This window comes from Trachemys scripta, unplaced genomic scaffold (genome assembly GCF_013100865.1).
Source record: "Trachemys scripta elegans isolate TJP31775 unplaced genomic scaffold, CAS_Tse_1.0 scaffold_125, whole genome shotgun sequence".
NCBI lineage: Eukaryota > Metazoa > Chordata > Testudines > Emydidae > Trachemys > Trachemys scripta.
Window position 1 is genome coordinate 17,930 of NW_023260498.1, and position 20,639 is coordinate 38,568.

Sequence of the window (20,639 nt, forward strand, 5' to 3'; positions counted from 1 at the left end):
TAGGGGCATGCGGCTCGGGGGCCGGCGGCCGGCAGTGCCGGGCCGGTGGCCGGCAGTGCTGGGCCGGGGGCGCTCGGCCAGGGGGCCGGGGGCCGGCAGTGCTGGGCGGTCCGGAGGTGCTCGGCCAGGGGCCGGGCCGGGGACCGGCAGTGTTGGGCGGGCCGACCCAGGCTGGAGACGCGCCTCCTCCCCCCACACCCCCCTTACCTGCTTCAGGCTTCCCGCGAATCAAATATTCGCGGGAAGCAGGGGAGGGGGCGGAGTTGGGGCGGGGACTTTGGGGAGGGGGCGGAGTTGGGGTGTGGGCATGGGCGGGGCTGGGGGCAGGGCCGGGGCCCTGTGGAGTGTCCTCCTTTTGGAGGCTCAAAATATGGTAACCCTACCTAAGAGATTGCCCAGGGGAACCCTCTTTACTGCCTGTTCTCTCGTGACTAGACTTCACCCAGCAGATGGGGCTATGGCACAAGGCTCCTATCCTTCCTTTAGGTAACGTCCTGGTCACGCAAAACTTGTGATTCCCACACACGCAGGCTCGTATCACACATGTTGGATCCCCTACGCAGGCTCCACTCATGGACCCACATGCGCACTCACCCGCAAACAGTACACAGTGATATAATGCTCATCATTCCTACCCAGAGACTGACAAGATCATACACACTGTAACACCCACAGCCACACACACTGCCTGTGGGCCTACGGACACTGACACACACGCTCGCACATGCACCCTGAAATGGCCTTCAGCTCTTGTGGGGTTCTCCCCCTCCCCCCCAGAACTTGCCTTCACTCCATGCAGCTTCAGGTAGAAGCAGTCGAGGGGCTTCAGGCCCTCAGGAGTCTTCACATACTTGGGATCTCCGATCATGCCAATGTAGACCGTGACCTGGAAGTGATTCTTCTTTTGGCACACGAAGGCATCGTCACCCACGGAGAAGTTGAAGCCTTTGTCCGCATCCACCCGGTACGTGGGTGGGGGGCTGTGCACCGAGGTAGAGGAAAAAGGCAGCAGGTGTTAGACTGAAGGACAAACACTGATATCTCTACGGGGTCTGATCATTTATAGGGGGGGGTGGAAGTGGGGGGGGCAGCATAAACAGACAGAGTGTTTCACAGACACTTCTCATCTCATTAATGATCACACAGGCCAGCTCTCCTCATGTTTACGACCAAACAACATCCCCCTGGCAACTACAAGAATGGCTAGTGTGGGAAAGTCACAACAGGGAAGTACTGTATGTATTTTTAGTTGTCTTTGAATACAGTTCAGTAGCTGGAAACTGGGAGGAGAAGCCAGGATCGTGTGACTAGTCCACCTCTGTGCAGAGAACCAGCAGGCTCTCTGCTTCATGGGTCACCAGTGACCCCAAGACCCCTTTCTGCGATCTTCTGGTTTACAGTGTAATTTATCCACGGATTCCAATGTGCTTGACAGGATTGCGCCATAGCTAGTTCTGGGTTCAAACACAAGCAGCTGTTTAACTGTGCACAGCCAGTCTATGCAGCCGCTTAGGGAAAAGAGCGTAAGAGAATCCCATAGCCAGTGGAAGCTGCAGGGGGGATTTTAGGCTGGCAGAATGTTTCCGGATTGAAAGGGAATATAGTTATTTGACTTGGAACTCGCTCAGGCCGCCAGGGGCACTCCCAGCTCTTATACAAGGTGCCACAGAATCTTTCATGACCACCGGGCGACAGAGAGGCATCCCGTCCAATCACACAGCCCCTCCTTGTGCCACACATTGGAGCACTAACTTCATACCGATTCAGAGGGAAGAGAGAGCTCCACGCTGAGTGAGCACATCCTGCTGCCCCTGCCTTGCCCTTGGAGGTCTCCCATCCTCTCACCCCCCAGGTCAGCCCTGCTTAATGTCTGGGATCTGATTTCTGAATTCTGCTCCTCAGGACAGGGGGCGGTGCTGGTGGATCAGGCTGACCTAGGAAACCACGCAGGGCTGGGGATGTGTGGGGGGGAGGGGCACTGGACATTCTTTGGGGGTTTCTCTCCTGAACAGGATCTTTCAGAGAGACTGATGAGATCCCTCATCAGGTTCCGTTCTCCAAGTGACCCATCCTGGCCTTGCTGCCAGGCTGTACCCGCCCCAAGCAGCCAGATTCCTGAGGAAATCAGAACCACCTGCTGCTAACAGCCTCCAGCTCCCACCATGGCATGTCCCGGCTGGGAGGGGAAACTTGGGCTACAGAGAAGAAACACATGCACCAGCTGTGGAGGTTTAATCTGCATCTCCTTAATGGGCTGGTTACCACGGGAACAGTGAAAATATGTGGTGTTCGCACCAAGTCCCCCTTTCTCCCACCTCCCAAGATCCCTGGCCTGCAATCTGGGCTAGGGCCCCTCTGGAGGGCGCTGCCTGCCTGGCACAGGTGGGAAAGGGAACACCCTCAAGTCAGTCAGTCACTCAGCATTTCAACTGGGAGACCAAAATCCAATCTCCCCCCCCCCCCCTCAATTTTCAAATCACAGGGAGCATCATCGTTTTTTATTTATTGAAAATCTGCACAATTACAGGTGCCAGGACTCATTTTTCACACTAGGCATTAAAAAGTACGGGGCATCCTTCCGCCAAAGAAAAAACCGTGCCATCTTCCTCTCCTCCCAGGTCTTAATTTTTAGAATGAACAACAAAGCTTCAAAAGGTCTGAGTGTCAGAGAAGAGTGACTGGGAGGGCAGAACAGCCACTGACAGAAAGATTTACGGCTCCATCAGACTATTAGACCAGACAGACTTTGTAGGCAGGAGTAAATGCAGGAGAGGGTCACTCCGTTTTATACATGTGCCTTCTCACAGGCCTAGTCAATTCAATGCCACAACTACCAGCCTGGCCTAAAAGGAGCCCCTCTCTTCTGGGATCAAAAGGCAATTCATTCCCCTAAGCTACCCACAAGAGACACAACTAATCCAGGGCAAGATGTGTGGGTTCCCTGGAAGATGGGGTTCCCCGAGTGATAGCTGAACAGCAGCCAGCGGGTGAAACGTGGTCCAGGAAATTCTCCAACATGACCATCTTCATCCTTAACACTGCAACGTGGCCCACAAAGACTACAGGTCCTAGTATGCAGTGCCCCATCCTGATCTGTGCTGCCTGCTGGGCATTTCCATACTTGCAAAAGCACCTGGATCATGCCTGGGTGACAGAAGATATGCGAGGATGCACTTATTCACGGTTTAATGCAAGGATCTTTCACACACGCTTTCATATCATCGGCTGTATGGGCTGCACTTCCACCCTGATGAGAAGGATAATCGTTTTCATTTATTTTATGATTACCGGTATCATTATCCCCATTTAACAGATGGGGAAGTGAGGTACCGCGGATGGGTGACTGACCTAAGGTCATAGAGTAACAGGGTTGGGGTTGGACACCAAGTGTCCCAACTCCCAGTCCTATGCTCTTGACATGGCCACAGGGCCTCGCAGACCACATGGCCTTCTGATGAGGGTCACTGCCATCTGCTTCATTTACTGCTGAGTAAGCGGAGCCTCAGGACTTCTGGCAAGTAGCAAGTGCAGCCCTCAGCTCCCCAACCTGCAATCTCCTACAGATTCTTGATTGTTTCCCAAATGATTGGTAACTGCTAGGTCTCCCATCAGCCAGTCAAGATTCTTAAACAAACTCCTGTGTCACAAACTGGATCAGAACAACAACAACATCATAAAGCATCAACAAAAACAGTAAGTTGGATCCCTCTTTTAGAAGTGTCACCCAGCCCCATGTCATCCCAAAGTTCATTCGCCAGCCAGGAGCTGCTTCTCACTGTCCTGGTTCCCCACACGAGTCACATCCCCTCACTGGCCTCCCACCATTCTGCCAGCAGAAACACACCACCCCCATGGGCTGTGTTTTTTGGACTCCCTAGTGGTGAATGCGTTAATGTTGAATGACGTCTTCCTGGTGATTCAGGCTCTGGCGAGTGAAGCCGGGACAGCTCCATGAGTAACCATTTATTTCTTCCTTGGAGCAGCAGAGGGACCCTGGGCTGCCTGAGATGTGACCTGAACAAAAAGCAGACGCTGGAAGTGGAGAGCGCTACCTTAGCCAGAAAGAATGAGAGGAATTTCCCTCTCTCGCTCTTGCCCCTTCCTCACAGCTTCAGAGCTTCATTTTTGCCTTCCATTTCTTCCCACTAAACTCCTTCATCCGCTCTCGTGGGTTCCTCTCTCACAGCAACGTACCAATTGCCCGTCGTGGATCAGACCCAAGACCTGGCCCGTCTCTGACAGTGGCAGCATTAGATGCTTCAGAGGAAGGTGTGAAAACCCTGTAGCAGGCAGAAGTGTGATTATCTTCCCTCCACGTTAGGTCTCTCCTCTTCCTCAAGCTCTGTCATTTGGTCCATGTCTTGCTGCTGTTCGTTGCCCTTGGTCCCTCGTGAACGGGTCCCTGAGAGCATGTGGTCTGGGCTCCTCAGGCCCTGGTCCCTGTACCAACTGTGTGCGCGCACACACACACACACACACACAGACTCTCCCGCCCCTAACAACCGCTCTCACCCCCGACACACACTCCCCCACTTTGCACAGAAACACAATTCACCCACTCCCACCCTACACTATCGCTGCACCTTCAGCAAGTGCACAGTCTCCTGAGCTCATCCCCCGGGCCACAACCTCACTGCCTCCGTAGGGTACTAGGGCAGTGGTCTGCATGTGACGCTGGTGTACCAAGGGAGAACCAGGCGCCAGCTGCAGTAGTGAGAGAGACAGAGAGTGAGGAGTTGGGGGAGGGGTTCACAAAACCAACAGGAGCCTCCCAAATGTGTTCTGGTTAACGTCCATTCGGGCTGATGGCTGCCCAACAAACATGCACACACACACTGAACAAACCCCTTGAAGGGTCCCCCATCCTCTGCCTCCCAGAACACACTGCCCAGATGAACACGACTCCCCATACTTCAATTTCCCATAGCGCCAATAGACAGAGCTTTCTGATTGGCTGTGAGTGATGTCATCTCCATGGGCAACAATCCTCTGCAAACATCCAGGGTCTAATGTGGAAATTCCATTTCAGAGCGTTTGAAACCAGACGGGACCATTCTGATCATCTAGCCTGATCCCTGTGTCAAGCCCCCAACTCCTGGTTGAGCTCTGTTAGCAGGACACATCCAATCCTGATTTAAAGCATGGAGAATCTACCACCTCCCTTGGTAAATTGCTCCACTAATTACTTACCCCGCCTGTTAAAAAAATCAATTCTGTAACAGCAAAAACACCATCTCTAGCCTCCTGCTAGATGGGTGCTGTATCCCTTTGGAAATTCTGTCTCACCCAAGTTTCAACTCACCGCCTTTGATGTCACTGGCATCCAGAATTACACCTCATGAAGCGCTGGCCTACAAAAGTCCAGGACTCTGGGCCGTGGGGATAATTAACATACATTTCTTGGGTTTTAAGTGTGTCTGCTGGATGGTTCCATCTTTGATGCATGTTTGCTGCCAATTTGGCATTGGAGGATAAATGACCTTGGGTGCCAGGCCCCACTACTGAGAGTGAGAATGAAGATTATTCATTGACTTGCCATCGGCCTCATTTCAACCAATCAAAACACAGGCCGCAGCCAAAGCCACACTAATTTTTTCCAGTGAGAGTGGGAAGGTCAGAGGGCAAACTCCCGGGAATAGGAGGTCTAGGGTCAAATGGATTATTTTAGCCAAAAGGCCTCCACTGATGAAAAGTAGATTAACACAGGTTTCAGAAGCTAAGGCTTGGAGGTGAGGTGATTTTTCCTAATGCTGAGTGAAGGTGAAAGGTTATGAACTCCCCATAGCCAGTGTCTGACATTGAGACTCAAAGGAACCAGCAAGTTACAAGGGGAACCCAGCCACACTCAAGATGAAAAGAGGAGGAAAGGAGAAGGGGTGTAAGGAAAGGTGTGATAAAGACAGAGAGGAGAAAGAAGGACGTAGGAAATATTTAATTGTATTTGTGGCTAAGAACAGGTGGAGCGTCAGACGCAGGAATGGGGTCATTACATACGATCAGTTTCTTTCCCTTTCCAAACATGTTCTTCCCATATCTGCCCTCCCTTCTCTCTCTCTCTATCCACCCTCTATGCACAAGAGTTAAATGTCTGAAGAACATCTGATAAGCTTTCTGATTTTTCCTCTTCCCGAGTATAAATGCCAGGCTAAGGGACAGGAATCTGCTGCTAAACAGCATAACGGGACCTTCAGCCAACCTCCACAGTTTGAATCAAATCACACAGCATCCATCCAACACCTACTCCACTAACGCCACCACAGAGACCTGCTCAAACCATGGCACCCACCCAAGAGAGACATGCTCGTGACACGTAGTGCGACTACCAAGATCTCAGTGATCAACCAATGGCCAACTGGGATTTACATAGAAATTATCCTGCCATTGGAGGTTCACTTACCCAAGATTATCCTGCCATTGGTAGCCAGCCAGGAGGGATTATTTTGAGATATACAGTGCCATCCACGCAGGGGAGTTCACCTAAGACACATCACCTAGCAGTGGGGACTCTACTGTCTAGAGCCCAAGCAAAGCTCAAAGCAGTGAGCTCCAGCTGACTCCACAGGATGGAGGCCTGGGGAGCACCAACCAGTACAATGGGAGGAATAACTGGAGGAACACACCAGCTCTGCTTCCAGGCCAGAGTATGGATGCACTGGCCTCAGCATAAAAAGGTTTCTGTTCAGCTCCAGGCTGCCCCTGGACAGCTGCCTCACCTCAAACTGTAAACAAACAGTGAGAGGGGAGGAGAGTGGGCCCTCTGGGATTCATCAATGTGCCCTGTCAAATAAATGAATTACCCCTTTTCCCCAGAGTAAATTAAGCAACTGCCTTGTTCCAAACCTCCTCAGCTTTGTTGTTGGAAACCAGCTAACCCTTTCGAAGGTTCAATGGGTTTGATACCACCAGACGGGTGTGATAAGCCAATATTAAATATGTAAATCTATTAGCAATAAAATAAATTAGAGATACTGGCCCATCCCTCAGCCCATCCCACCTAACTCAGAGACACAGGCCCTTCAAGTTGAAACATACATTTCTCAAGCACCTCCCTCCAAATCCAGGACACCAGTCCGTTCCACCCATTCCTCCCAAATCAGGGACCCTTGGCTCTTTACAATATGCTCCATTAAAATGGGAAGTCCCCTGCCCTTTACACCGGCCACCCTAAACTTAAGCAGCCTTGCCTCATTAAAAAGGGAAAGGTGGTCTTTTAAACAGAGTGGAGTAATTCAGATCTCTAACGATACATCTACATGTGATAAAAGATGTGCGGCACAGCCATGGCTGGCCCAGGTCAGCTGACTTGGGCTCTTGGAAGGCTCGGGGTGTGGGACTATAAAATTTCAGTGCAGACATTCAGACTCGGGCTGGAGCCCAGGCTCTGAGACATCACAAGTGGGGAGGATCTCAGAGCCCAGGCACCAGCCCGAACCCAAACGACTACACTGCCATTTTATAGCCCTGCAAGCCTGATTCAGCTGACCCAGGTTCTGAGACATGGTGCCCCTATTTGATTGACAGAGTTTGTTTTTAGCCTGCTGGGACAGTCGCAGTGGCATCCACCAGATGATGATCCAGCTCTGCCTGGAGGAATCTACAGACGAACAGTTGCCATGTTCATCTCAAAATCCACCTGAAGCTTTAGGCCCCTTTAGAGGCAGAGGAGCTGTCTTGTCTCAGCACAGCAGAGTATCAGTATCCTGTCCAACAGCAGAGCTGGCCTGCACTGAGCTCCCCCACTCATCTAGCCAAGGCAATGGCCAACAGAAAAAAGTCTTGTTCCAAGATGAACCCCAGCTCACAGGATTGGAGCAGCAGAGAGACATCCAGCGTAACCAGCCCGGTAGACTACTGCCAGGCAAGCACCTGAATGGCTCATGGAAGATGACTCCCCCCCCGCCAATGCTTCTACCAAGTTCACAACAACCAACAGATGACTGGCACTGCTGGCTTCCAGCTCACTACATAAAACAGAGACAACTGTTAACTGGGATTGAATGCTCCTGGTTTAGAGCTGGAACAAGCCTGATCCCAGGATGACGGCAATGGTCAAAATCCAAGGCACGAAGCCTTGTCAATTAACAAACACTGGCACAGTTCTTCCACCTTTTGGTGCTGCTCGCTATCTTCCTCAACCGCTGCAGGTCCCTGAGGGAGAAATAATCCACGTGTCTTCAAATCCCACCTCCCAGCAGACGGGGGTCATCAACTGAAATGCAACTAGTTCTCTAAGGAAGCGTCTGCAAAGCAATGACACAGGGGAAAGGCACAGAACAGACCTACCGCCATGTCCTGACCCCCTCTGACAGCCAGCTCAGACATCTGTATGCAAACCAGGTCATTTTTCTGTAGCGAGGAGTGACAGACAAATCCCATCGCTAAATGTTTGCTGCTCCTTGGCATCGCTGCCACTGGTGAACCTCTTCTGCTACTCCGCTCAACTCACCGACACTGAGAATTTGTCCTCAGAATGCTACTGTCAGGTGGATTTGTGAGACATGCAAGATATCCACGGTCTGTTCACCCTTAGCCAAAGGCCTTGGGGACACACGTCCGTTTGTTCCAGTGAGAAAGTACTTGACTGTCTGTCCTGAGCATTGCTCTTCCACAGCTCAGTAGATGGACAAAGTACATGAAGACAGTTCAGACAGCCAGTAGTTCTGGTGAATTTATATGCAAATCCCTGTTGGAGTCTGACCAGAGCCCAGTAACAGATTTCTCCATACAGGCCTCACAACCAGACCAGGAGGTATCCTCAGTCAGCACAGATGTACTCTGTTACAAGTTCCACAATCCACGGTCCATCAGATTTCAATGTCCAGGGCCAAGGGACCCCAAGCATGATGGTCTTTGGGACACAGTGCGAGACCCATCTCTTGTCTCCTGCCTTCCGCGAGGTGTGAGGTGTGCGGGCTGGTCAGTAGTTTAGTGTGTGCATGAGGGGAGTGGGGGGGGAGAGTCATTCGGTTGTGGCTTTGCCAAATCGAGTTATAGTGCCACATTAAACACTGTGCACTTGCCCACAGGTTGGATACATTTTATCAGCTTAAAAATAAATGAATAAATCAAGTTCTGACATGTTAAGGACTCTGCTAGGCGTGGAGGCTGATCTACTGAATATTCTCATCTCTTCATCCTGCTGGTGGAGCTTGCGAACAACTGGACTGGCTTCATCTGAAGCAGAGCAAAAAGAACAGGGGCAACCTGGCAGTCAGAACTCCCAAAAGCCTGAGAAATACTCCTGCAGAGGGGCTATGAGCAGGCTGCAGCTCGAGTCCATTAAAGACCGACTCTTACGGTGAGGATATTACCACCATGTCCGTGCACAGCTCAGCTCCGGGTAAACCTTTGCTGATGTGGAAGCTGGTTCTCCATCCTTACACATGTGGTGGAGGTATCTGCTAGGGAGAGCTGCCTTTGACAGCCCAGTCATCCAAATGCTCTGGGAGACTGAGCTTCTCACCCCCACCAGACAGTCAATGGGGCTGGTGAGAAATGCAGCCAGGGGCTGGGAACCTGAGCAATTTCCTGTGGGAGTATGAAAACAGGCCTCCTGCAGGTCTGCACTCACTCCCCACTCTCCCCTGCTGGACCCCACGTGAAGGGCAAGAGTAAGAAAAGGATGAGACTTTGATGCCACAATTCGGCTCTCTAGGGCTGAGATTGGAGCTGAAAACCCTCTGGCTTCTCCTGGAGAATGAAACACCTAGTACAGAACCAGTGATACACGAACCCACCTCTCTGCTGCAATTCTCCTCCAGTTTGGACCAAAGCACTTCATCTAGCTCTGGAGCTGGTACAAAAGAAGCTCTGAGAGCTTTGCAGAGGTCAAAGCCCCCTTCTCATTCTAGCACTGCTGCAGTGGGCTCCTGGCTGGGGCTTTCCCAAATGGCCGAGCTGTGAGAGACGGCTTGGGTCTGCCTTCTAAGGATCAGCTCTCCTTTCACTCCTCGAGGCCTGGGCCTGCTCCCTTTTTGTGACCCCTCTGGCTGCCCACATGCCACTGGGCCAAACAGGTTTGTCCTTCTAGAAGCAGGTTAATTTTGCATGAGAGGAAGGACGGCCTTGTCGCTAGGGCAAAGGCCTGGGAGTCAGCCCAGCTGGATTCTGTTCCCAGATCTGCCAAAAGCTCATCCTGTGATTGGGGCAAGTCACGTCATGTCTCTGTGCCTCACTTTCCCCAGCTGTAACATCAGGCTTAATTCACTGAAAGCCTCAGCGGTAGGCAGTGTTGTTACACACCCCTCAGGGACTTGGAACCAGCTGGCCACATGCTCTGCCATCCGAGGCAACCTCCCTAAGTCTCACGCCCTTCCCTGCTCCCATAGCTGGCCCTGCCAGGAGTCCTTGGCCTTTTCTCTGAACGTCGTTCTGACGAAGCCTGATCATTTTCTCATTTTAGTTGGTATCTCGCACAACAAAGCCCCTCCCCCGAGCCCCAAAATAGGGCCCCAGAGACTGGCGGTGTGGACAGTGAGGAGGAGTAAGGGGTGTTTACGAGACTAGCCGTTCCTGGAATCCAGACTGCTGCTTGCCAGTTTTCAGTCACCTTTCCGGAATGTGGGGAGGATTCGCAGCAATTTCTTCCTGAACATTCATCTTTCTCGCCCTGTGAGCTGTGCGCACTTGTTCCCTCCACCTCAGCCTCCCAGCCCTTCCCCTCCACCTCGCAGCATTTCTCTGCACCCCTCAACTCCACCTCAGCCTCTTGATCTTCCCACACATCTCCGCCCTCTCTCCTAGCCTCCTAACCCTTTCCCACCCCATCTCTCTTCCTCTTCCTCCTGCTCCCTGTCCAGCTCTCTCTGGGTATGTCTGTCTACACTGGAGCTGGAGGTGTAATTTCCTACTCAGGCAGACCTACACATGCTAGCTCTAATCCAGTTGGTGCACTGAACATAGCAGCGTAGCCACAGCTGCGCAAGGAGCTAGCCACCCTGACTACAAGCCCGTCTGAAAGTGAGGTACTTACTTGGGCAGCTAGTCCCTCCTGCCGTTTGCACCACTGCAGCTACGCTTCTGTTCATAGTGTGCTGGCTGGATCAGAGCTGGCCTGGGTACGTCTGCCCAAGCTGCGAATTCCACCTCCAATGCAGACTTACCCTCTGCCTTTCTCTCCCCACTCCCCCTCTGCCTGTTTCCCTTCCCTCTGTCGCTACTCCCCAGCTCTCTCCAAGCCTGTGGGCAGCAGGGGCCAGCGGCCCACTTCTCCACACTCCTGCTCAGGGTCTCTTTTGATGAGCCACATCTCACGCCTTTACAGGAGAGTTAATGTTCATTTTAAAAATCCAGGGCGGTGGATGAGCCTGAAGTTGGGGGCAGAGGCCCCTCTGATCCAAAGAGACCCTTAGACGGGCTGGGTTTAATATCAAAGGCTCCTGCTAAGCAGGTGTTCTGAGTAACGCAAGGAGATGGCAGTAGCCAGACCTGCCTTGGATGGTACAATCAGACGCTCACACACAGCTCTGTTCCTGGGGCCGGCCGGCATTTCACGCTTGCAGAGAATTAACTTTCCCCTGGGCAGGTTATAGTGGAGAACAACACAGGATCCCAGGGATTCCAGCACAGCGCTGCCACCCTCCTACCGACTCTTGGGCTAGGGGAGGACAAAGGGCTGGTGGAGTAGACGTGAGTGTGGCTGTATCTCTGGGGGACCGGTCAGTTACTCACAGCTCCTTGTAGTTGGCATCGTAGAGAGTCACCCACTTGTTCTGCTGATGCGGCTGCCACTTTATGGACTGGTAGTTGGGATCCAGGTAGGAGCCGTTCAAGCTGTCGTTGTCTTGAATTAGCCCTGCAGTCATGGGGAAATATTTACTGAAATCATTTCCGTGAGGTCCCTGACCAGGCAAGAGCTCCCCCTGCTGGTACAAGGGAGATACTTCCACTCTGCACTCGCTCAGCCCGGGACCCATGTCCTGACTGTGCTATCAATGCACCCTGTGCCCCAGCCCAGGGCCAAGGGGAGAGCGTCCACCCTCCGCACTATCAGCTCTGGGAACAACTCTCTCACTTGCTTATCTGGGGGGACACTTCCAGTCTCACTCTGTCCTGCAGGCTCCTCTCCCGTGCACCCCACCTGGGGAGAGCTCCCCCTGCTGGTGCCAGGGAGGTGTTTGGTAATGTTGGGGGAGGAGGGGACGAAGAGCACATACCTGGTGAGAGTGCCCCCTGCTGGTGCCAGGGAGGCGTTTGGACTCTGTCAGGGTTGAGTGGCACAGACCCCATACCTGGCTCCTGCTTTATCATCCCGTTGAGCATCTGTGCGTTGAGTGTGTTGGGGGGCGACTCTGAGTGTTTCCTCTTCTTGGCTGGGTGAACTGGGAGGCTGCGGAGACCAACCGGGACAGGAAACCCTGAGCTGCAAGGCAGCGAGCAGGAAAGCAGGGCAGCTGCTCAACCTCCACCAAGGGAACAGTGAGCGGGGGACGGATGGGCTCCAAAGGCAGGAACAGGATTTGGGCTTGGGGCTGGGGAAGATTTTTTAAAATAAGGGGGAGGGATAGCTCAGTGGTTTGAGCATTGGCCTGCTAAACCCAGGGTTGTGAGTTCAATCCTTGAGGGGGGCCATTTAGGGATCTGGGGCAAAAATCTATCCGGGGCTTGGTCCTGCTTTGAGCAGGGGGTTGGACTAGATGACCTCCTGAGGTCCCTTCCAACCCTGATATTCTGTGATTCTATGGGGGCGGGAGCAGGGACTCAAGTGAAGGCAAATGTCTAGTTCAAACGTATAAAAATTAAAGACTTTGTAATCTCAGTATAGGGAGACCCATTACTTTTCAGTGTCATTATCACCCCCCCCTTTACCGCCATGCCCCACCTCTGCACCTCCTCCACTCCCCACCCCACCGCCCCTTTACCGCCATGCCCCACCTCCGCACCTCCTCCATTCCCCACCCCACCCCCACACCTCCTCTGGGATCCAAATATCCCCCTCGGTTCTCCCTGTCCCTCCCCAACGCTCTTACTCTGCTCCGTGCTGCTGCAGGAGCTGGTGAAGCATCTGCGACTGCTGGGCGTGGTGGAGATCGCCCGGGGACATGCCCTGCCCGATGACGTACGGCGGCATCAGCGGCTCAGGCTTCATGAACATGTCCCGCTGCATACTGGGATAGTGGGGGGTGTGCTGCTGCTGGTGTGGATGCGGCGGAGGTGGTGGGGGACCCTGAAGGTGGGGAGGCGGGGGAGGGTGCTCCAGCCGGGAAGGTGGAGTCATGTGGCACATGTTCTCGGGGGTCATGGTCCGGAGGAGGTGAGGATCTTCAAAGAAAATATAATGGATTCATTAGAACCCCATGTATAAGAACCCCATGTTCAAACACAATCTGTCCCGAGTCCACCCCTCCCTCCCCACTCAACCACCCGCCCCTCCCCCAGTCCCAGGGGAGTCCAAACCCACCCATGGCAGATTACATCATGTTCCCGCAAACTCCCCCCACTTCCCCGAGCTGGGTTACCATACGGCTGGGGTTTCCGGACACAGCCTCTTTTTCGAGCCTCCACCCTGTCTGGGGTGGGAGGATTTGAAAAGCAACAGGCAATGTCCAGGGTTTTTGCAGCTCAGAAAGAGCCTCCCTTGCAGCGGCAGCTGATTGGTCCATTCCCCTATAAGCCACAACGGCCAGATCCCGCCCACCCAGGTCCCGGTTCCCAGCTGTGGGGTGGGGGTCCCGCAGGGAGGCACTGAGTGACAGCTAGTGCGGGGTCCTGGGCTTGTGCCAGCCACCCTGCCACGGTGACACAGAGCAACACTGTCTCCCCACCTCCAGTGAGTACCCCGCCGCAGATACCCCTGTCCAGTATCCCCGCCTGCCTACCCCCTGCCCCAGCACACTTGGGCCCCTAGCCCACCTCTCCCAAATGAGTCTACTCTGGTGTGGGTAACTATGCAGGCAATTCTGGGACTGTATTTCTCCTCCCATCTCCTGCTTGTTTGGAGGCCCAGGTGTCCCACGGGGATGGCTGGGGATTTCCAGTTTGTAAGGAGAGTTCCAGCTACTTTTCCTTTATAAACTCAGCAGCATGGTGAGGCTTTAGGCCCCGTGATTTGGAAAGGTGGTTGAGGGAGCCGGATGAGCAGAATGCCCCACACCCACAGTTAGCAAGGCTCCCAAAGGGCTCACATCGGATCTAGTCCATGCAGAATAGGAGGCTGACACTACATTACAGCTAAGGTTCAAACCACACAATCAGGATGTTAGAGTTCAAGCTCCTAGTATCTCCCAGCACACAAGTCACTAATGCCTTGATACGTAGGTGCAATGGGGCAGAGTTAGTATTTAGCTGGACTGCTGTAGCATCAGAAATCGAGGCCCCTGTGATGATTTAGCTTATGTCTGTCTGTCTCTATGGCACACTACAAATGTCACTTTGGTCGTGAGAAGGACCCATCCTTCCCTGATGTCTTTGTACCTCTATCTTGGCCTGGAATTTCAAGCCACAGGGCAAACAATGCGGAGAGATCAGGAGTTGTTAATCCGGAGGATCACCTATTGAAATGCAAGCACCTCGACCAATGAGCTCACAGATATCCCGTCCTTCCAGGTGAGCTGGTAACCAAGCAATGGATCACCTGACAAGGGACTTGACGGGGTCACCTGTAGAAGGGGACTGCAGTTTTACAAAAGGGTGGCTCCCTCACAGACCACCATCTTTAGAGAGGGAGATGCACTAGTCTGTCCAAGACCCAAAGGGTTCTCAGAGTGGCAAGGGAGGGATTTGCATGCAGGTTTTATTTTTCTAGAGATCTGTATCTATCTTGTCTATGCGAAAAGAGTGTGTGTAGGTTAGAAACTCCTTTGCAGCGTCTGCGTGTTACCTGCTTATGCTGCCAAGGAGCCCTCAAAGAAATCAGAGGGTCGTGCTCCGGCGGAAGTTGGGGAGCACGCAGCAGCTACTGGGGAGGCTTGGATGAGCCAGCACTAGTTCCAGGGGGCCTATGCAATGGGACCGCGTGGTCACAAGGGGTGTCGGACAAGGGGTCTGCCCCTGCAGCACGTGCCTAGAAGCCCAGAACCTGAGAGACAGCGTGGCTGAACTCTGCCCATGCCCAGCAAGCTAAGAGCAGCCTGGGGAGCGTCCGGCTGGGAGAGCTCACGAGGGTTGTAACAGCCCCATCGTACTAGGCACTGTGCACATCCAGAGCCAAGGGACAGCCCCTCCCCAAAGAGCTGACAATATAAGACAAGAGACGAGCAGCAGGAGGACGCGTCAGGTAACAGTGAGATGTGTACAGACAGCCTGATAAGCAGCGGTCACAGCATACACCCTGTCTCGCCACAGCCGAGGATTTTGTGAGCACACTCAGAAGCTGCACAGAAAATAAGATAGGGGAAATCTCACTTGCTGTGCCCCCAGCACCAGCCCCCGCCACATGCCCGCAGCACCACTCTGCAAGCCCAGATTAGTCCCCTCGTTGCACCAGCCCTGCCCAGCTCCTGCCTATCGTAGGTACTTCTCTGGCCCCCAACACTGCAGGATCTGAGCACCTCACAAGTTTCAGGGTATTTAGCGTCAACCCTCCTCTCCGAGATGCAGGGAAATGCTGTTATCCCCATGTTACAGCCAGGGCCAACTGGGGGAGGAGGGGGGGCCGCGCAGGAGGGCCATTTGGCCTGGGCCTCAAGCTCAAAGGGGGCCTCAAATTTAGACACTTGTTAATTTTTTGGCATTTGATAAGTTTCGCAACTTGTTTTTATGCGCATAGTTTTTTCGTTAACTGATCTAGATTTTGTCATATTAAAGAGTTAAAAATGTTCATAAATATTAATAAAAATATATCATTTCTGATGGCACAAGATTAGACCATGTGTCGTCATTTTTTCTTTTTATTACGGCTAGGGGCCTCAAAAGTGGAAGTGGCCGGGGCCTCTCTGGACCTCTGAGAGAGCCTGGTTACAGCTGGGGAACTGAGGCACTAAGGGGCTTGCTCACGGCCCCACAGGAAGTCTGGGGCAGAGCAGGGAATTGAACCTGGGTCTCTCCAGTCCAAGGCTAGTAACGTAATCACTGGACAATCCTTCCGCAGTTCCTGTATCAGCAAGTCCAGCAACTCCCTGCTCCCTCACTGCCCCTTTATCCTGCAGCCATGAGCCACCCTGTAACCCTGGCCTGCACCACAGCTCCAACCTCTCCCTCTCCGTGCCCCACCCACATCCTCCAGTCATTGCCACCAGTCATTGCCACCACCACCGCAGCCTCCTCTCCTAGCCTTGCCGCCTCCCAGCCTAGGCTTCTCTCATTTCCACTGACGCCAATGCCTGCCATGGGAGCGACCCTCTCTGAGCTACTGGGGAGGGGAGCCACAGGTGTGGGCTGACTGGAGAAAGACATAACACAACGACATAGCAGTCAGGTTGGGCCAGCCTAAGTGTTGGAAATCTCACCCTCAGTGGTGCAATAGCAGAGAGATTTTTGTGAGTGTGCATTTAATTCACTAATATACATTTTTACACACCGAGAGGACTTTGATCCTCTCATTCAAATAAACAAGGGAGATTCAAATACACACTCCTACTCCCCACTTCTATATGTAGGATCAGATATTGAAATGAAGCCACTATCTGGATTTATTTGACTGTGTTGCCATCAAAATAAATGTTTAACGAGCGGCATCTGAGAGTGTGTGCAAACTAAGTGCCCCCACCACAGGCCCCGATCCAGCAACAAATTCCACACAAGCAAAACCCTGTGTCCACATGGAGCTCCTGGCAAGATCAAGGCCTTACACCTTAACCTGCAAACACTCCCTACCCAGTATACTACATTCAAACAGTCTCACTGAAGTTAATGGGATTCCTCACAGTCCAGTAGTACTTGTTTGCAGCAGCAGGCCCTTACCCTGTTAGAAAGAATAGCGTCCCTAGGCTTCAAACATTCAGCTGGACTGATCCTAAGTCAAATGCCTCCCAGTGTAATACATTAAGAAATAAGGCCCAAGGAAAGGTGGAAGTTTCTAACATGAAGCCACTTTGAAGGCATCTGAGAGCAAAACAGAAGTATTGGGAACAGCTGTGAGCTGGTGAAACCCATTCTTTTTCCACACATGAATCTCTGGAGACCCCAACGCCACCCTGCAAAAAAAATTCACATGGGAGATGAGAAAAGGCATAAGAAATTTTAGCCCCAGGGGTCATTTTTTGGTGCCAGACAATAGTAAATATCTGGAAGAAATTAGAAATTAATGACAGGTTTCAGAGTAGCAGCCGTGTTAGTCTGTATCCGCACAAAGAAGAACAGGAGTACTTGTGGCACCTTAGAGACTAACAAATTTATTAGAGCATAAGCTTTTGTGGGCTACAGCCCACTTCTTCGGATGCATAGAATGGAACATATATTGAGGAGATATATATATACACATACAGAGAGCATGAACAGGTGGGAGTTGTCTTACCAACTCTGAGAGGCCAATTAAGTAAGTGGAAAAAAAACTTTTGAAGTGATAATCAAGCTAGCCCAGTACAGACAGTTTGATAAGAAGTGTGAGAATACTTATAAGGGGAGATAGATTCAATGTTTGTAATGGCTCAGCCATTCCCAGTCCTTATTCAATCCTAAGTTGATTGTATCTAGTTTGCATATCAATTCCAGCTCAGCAGTCTCTCGTTGGAGTCTGTTTTTGAAGTTTTTCTGTTGTAAGATAGCCACCCGCAGGTCTGTCATTGAATGGCCAGACAGGTTAAAGTGTTCTCCCACTGGTTTTTGAGTATTATGATTCCTGATGTTAGATTTGTGTCCATTAATTCTTTTGCGTAGGGACTGTCCAGTTTGGCCAATGTACATGGCAGAGGGGTATTGCTGGCACATGATGGCATATATCACATTGGTAGATGTGCAGATGAATGAGCCCCTGATGGTATGGCTGATGTGATTAGGTCCTATGATGATGTCACTTGAATAGATATGTGGACAGAGTTGGCATTGGGCTTTGTTACAAGGATAGGTTCCTGGGTCAGTGTTTTTGTTCAGTGATGTGTGGCTGCTGGTGAGTATTTGCTTTAGGTTGGGGGGTTGTCTGTAAGCGAGGACAGGTCTGTCTCCCAAGATCTGTGAGAGTGAGGGATCATCTTTCAGGATAGGTTGTAGATCTTTGATGATGCGCTGGAGAGGTTTTAGTTGGGGGCTGAAGGTGACAGCTAGTGGTATTCTTTTATTTTCTTTGTTGGGCCTGTCTTGTAGGAGGTGACTTCTGGGTACTCGTCTGGCTCTGTCAATCTGTTTTTTCACTTCAGCAGGTGGGTATTGTATTTTTAAGAATGCTTGATAGAGATCTTGTAGGTGCTTGTCTCTGTCTGAGGGATTGGAGCAAATGCGGTTATATCTTAGAGCTTGGTTGTAGACAATGGATCATGTGGTGTGTCTTGGATGGAAGCTGGAGGCATGTAGGTAAGTGTAGCGGTCAGTAGGTTTCCGGTATAGGGTGGTATTTATGTGACTATCGCTTATTAGCACAGTAGTGTCCAAGAAATGGACTGCTTGTGTGGATTGATCTAGGCTGAAGTTGATGGTGGGATGGAAATTATTGAAATCATGGTGGAATTCCTCAAGGGCTTCTTTTCCATGGGTCCAGATGATGAAGATGTCATTAATGTAGCGCAAGTAGAGCAGGGGCATTAGGGGACGAGAGCTAAGGAAGCGTTGTTCTAAGTCAGCCATAAAAATGTTGGCATACTGTGGGGCCATGGGGGTACCCATAGCAGTGCCGCTGACTTGAAGGTATATATCGTCCCCAAATGTGAAATAGTTGTGGGTGAGGACAAAGTCACAAAGTTCAGCCACCAGGTTAGCTGTGACATTATCGGGGATACTGTTCCTGATAGCTTGTAGTCCATCTTTGTGTGGAATATTGGTGTAGAGGGCTTCTATGTCCATAGTGGCCAGGATGGTGTTTTCTGGAAGATCACCGATCACTGATCGTTGGATCAGACTCCAACGAGAGAGACTGCTGAGCTGGAATTGATATGCAAACTAGATACAATCAACTTAGGATTGAATAAGGACTGGGAATGGCTGAGCCATTACAAACATTGAATCTATCTCCCCTTGTAAGTATTCTCACACTTCTTATAAAACTGTCTGTACTGGGCTAGCTTGATTATCACTTCAGAAGTTTTTTTTCTCTTACTTAATTGGCCTCTCAAAGTTGGTAAGACAACTCCCACATGTTCATGCTCTCTGTATGTGTATATATATATCTCCTCAATATATGTTCCATTCTATGCATCCGAAGAAGTGGGCTGTAGCCCACAAAAGCTTATGCTCTAATAAATTTGTTAGTCTCTAAGGTACCACAAGTACTCTTGTCTAGGAATTAAATAAATTGTAACTGGATTTGGGTCCCAGATACGACATTTGGATCAGGGTTTTGATTGGAGCTCTCTATCCTTAACCTGAATTACTGATATGATACTAGGTAACAATAATACTTGAATATTAAGGAGCGGCACTACATACTTCAGCTTGAGGTTGAAGCAGTGTTGCCAACTCTGAATTGCAAGTCAAGTGATATTTGATGATCTTCTTAAAGCCCCAGATCCTGGCATCCTGTGATGATATGAAAGTCGCAGCTTTCATTGTAAACAAAAGGTAGGTTTCTAGTTCTTGTGGTTGCCGAGAAAAGCTTGAAAACATGAACTCCAAAGGCTCAAACACCAGAAGGGTAAATACACAGAACACAATACCAGCTGCCTACATTGATGATCTTGCTCACGGTTTCCCTGCTAATCAAGGGTTCCCCCACCACACCACAATCATGCATCCCTCCTGAGCAACGGATATGCGAGGATACTGGAGACATGGTGAGCAGTGGCAGTAGTGTTATGTGAATGACAGGCATCACTTTATAATCGCATTTGAATATAGGGGTGCCTGTGCTTTCCCTGGACTTGGCCGTGACGGGGGCTTGAAGGAAGGTGACCCCTAGGCAGCACAAACTGTATAAAATGGAGACATTGCTCACTGGCTAGTGGAAATGACCAAATAATATGGTTAGGAACTGTCCCCATTAGCGAGGGGGCACATCCACCTTTTGTCACAGAAGTTTGCAGTTGAAAGGTATTACTAGCCCTTTGGTTGTTCCAGGATTCCCAGGTTCTTCTGTGGCAGGAAAATTGCAGCCATTTCTTAGAAGGGACCTTGCTACAATCTTCAGCACGTTGCTCACTTCCAGAACGGATTGCTGCCATGCGCTCTGCATGGGGCTACAACTGAAGACCCTCACCATCCTCTTTGCAGTACAAAGCAACCAATTTAAATAAATGATTGAAACTCTTGCCCCAGGGATACTCCTCCTCCAGAAAGATTTGAACTCCTCCATTATGAGAAGCAGAAGAAGAAACAGAGGAAGAACTAAAAGAATCAATACTGACATTAATGCAAGGTGGTCAAACTCGAGAAATGGTCTGTTAATGGCTACAAGTATATATACACAGGCAAACCTGTGTTCTGGCTTAATTCTCATGCTTCTTCAACTGAGAAGAAAACCAAAGAATATGGTCTCCAAGTTGGTGAGGATGCTGTGCAAGGATGGAGAACAAAGTATGACCAGGAACACACTATCATGTGCTCAGACAATGAAAATAAAACAACATGATGCTAGAACTGGTCGGATGCAAACATGGGATGTTCAGCACACTAATTAA

General features: G+C 51.0%; 1 protein-coding gene across 1 annotated transcript in view; it reads right to left on the minus strand.

Annotated features, from left to right (window-relative positions):
* Window positions 1–20,639, minus strand: part of LOC117870276 (myelin regulatory factor-like) — a gene marked incomplete at both ends in the record, with an annotated part of 46,889 nt that overhangs the window by 13,598 nt on the left and 12,652 nt on the right. Inside the window, 4 exons of the mRNA XM_034757365.1 lie at window positions 785–980; window positions 11,671–11,794; window positions 12,156–12,328; window positions 12,969–13,260. Coding sequence (XP_034613256.1) covers window positions 785–980; window positions 11,671–11,794; window positions 12,156–12,328; window positions 12,969–13,260 — 785 coding nt within the window. The remainder of the gene's footprint in view (window positions 1–784; window positions 981–11,670; window positions 11,795–12,155; window positions 12,329–12,968; window positions 13,261–20,639) is intronic.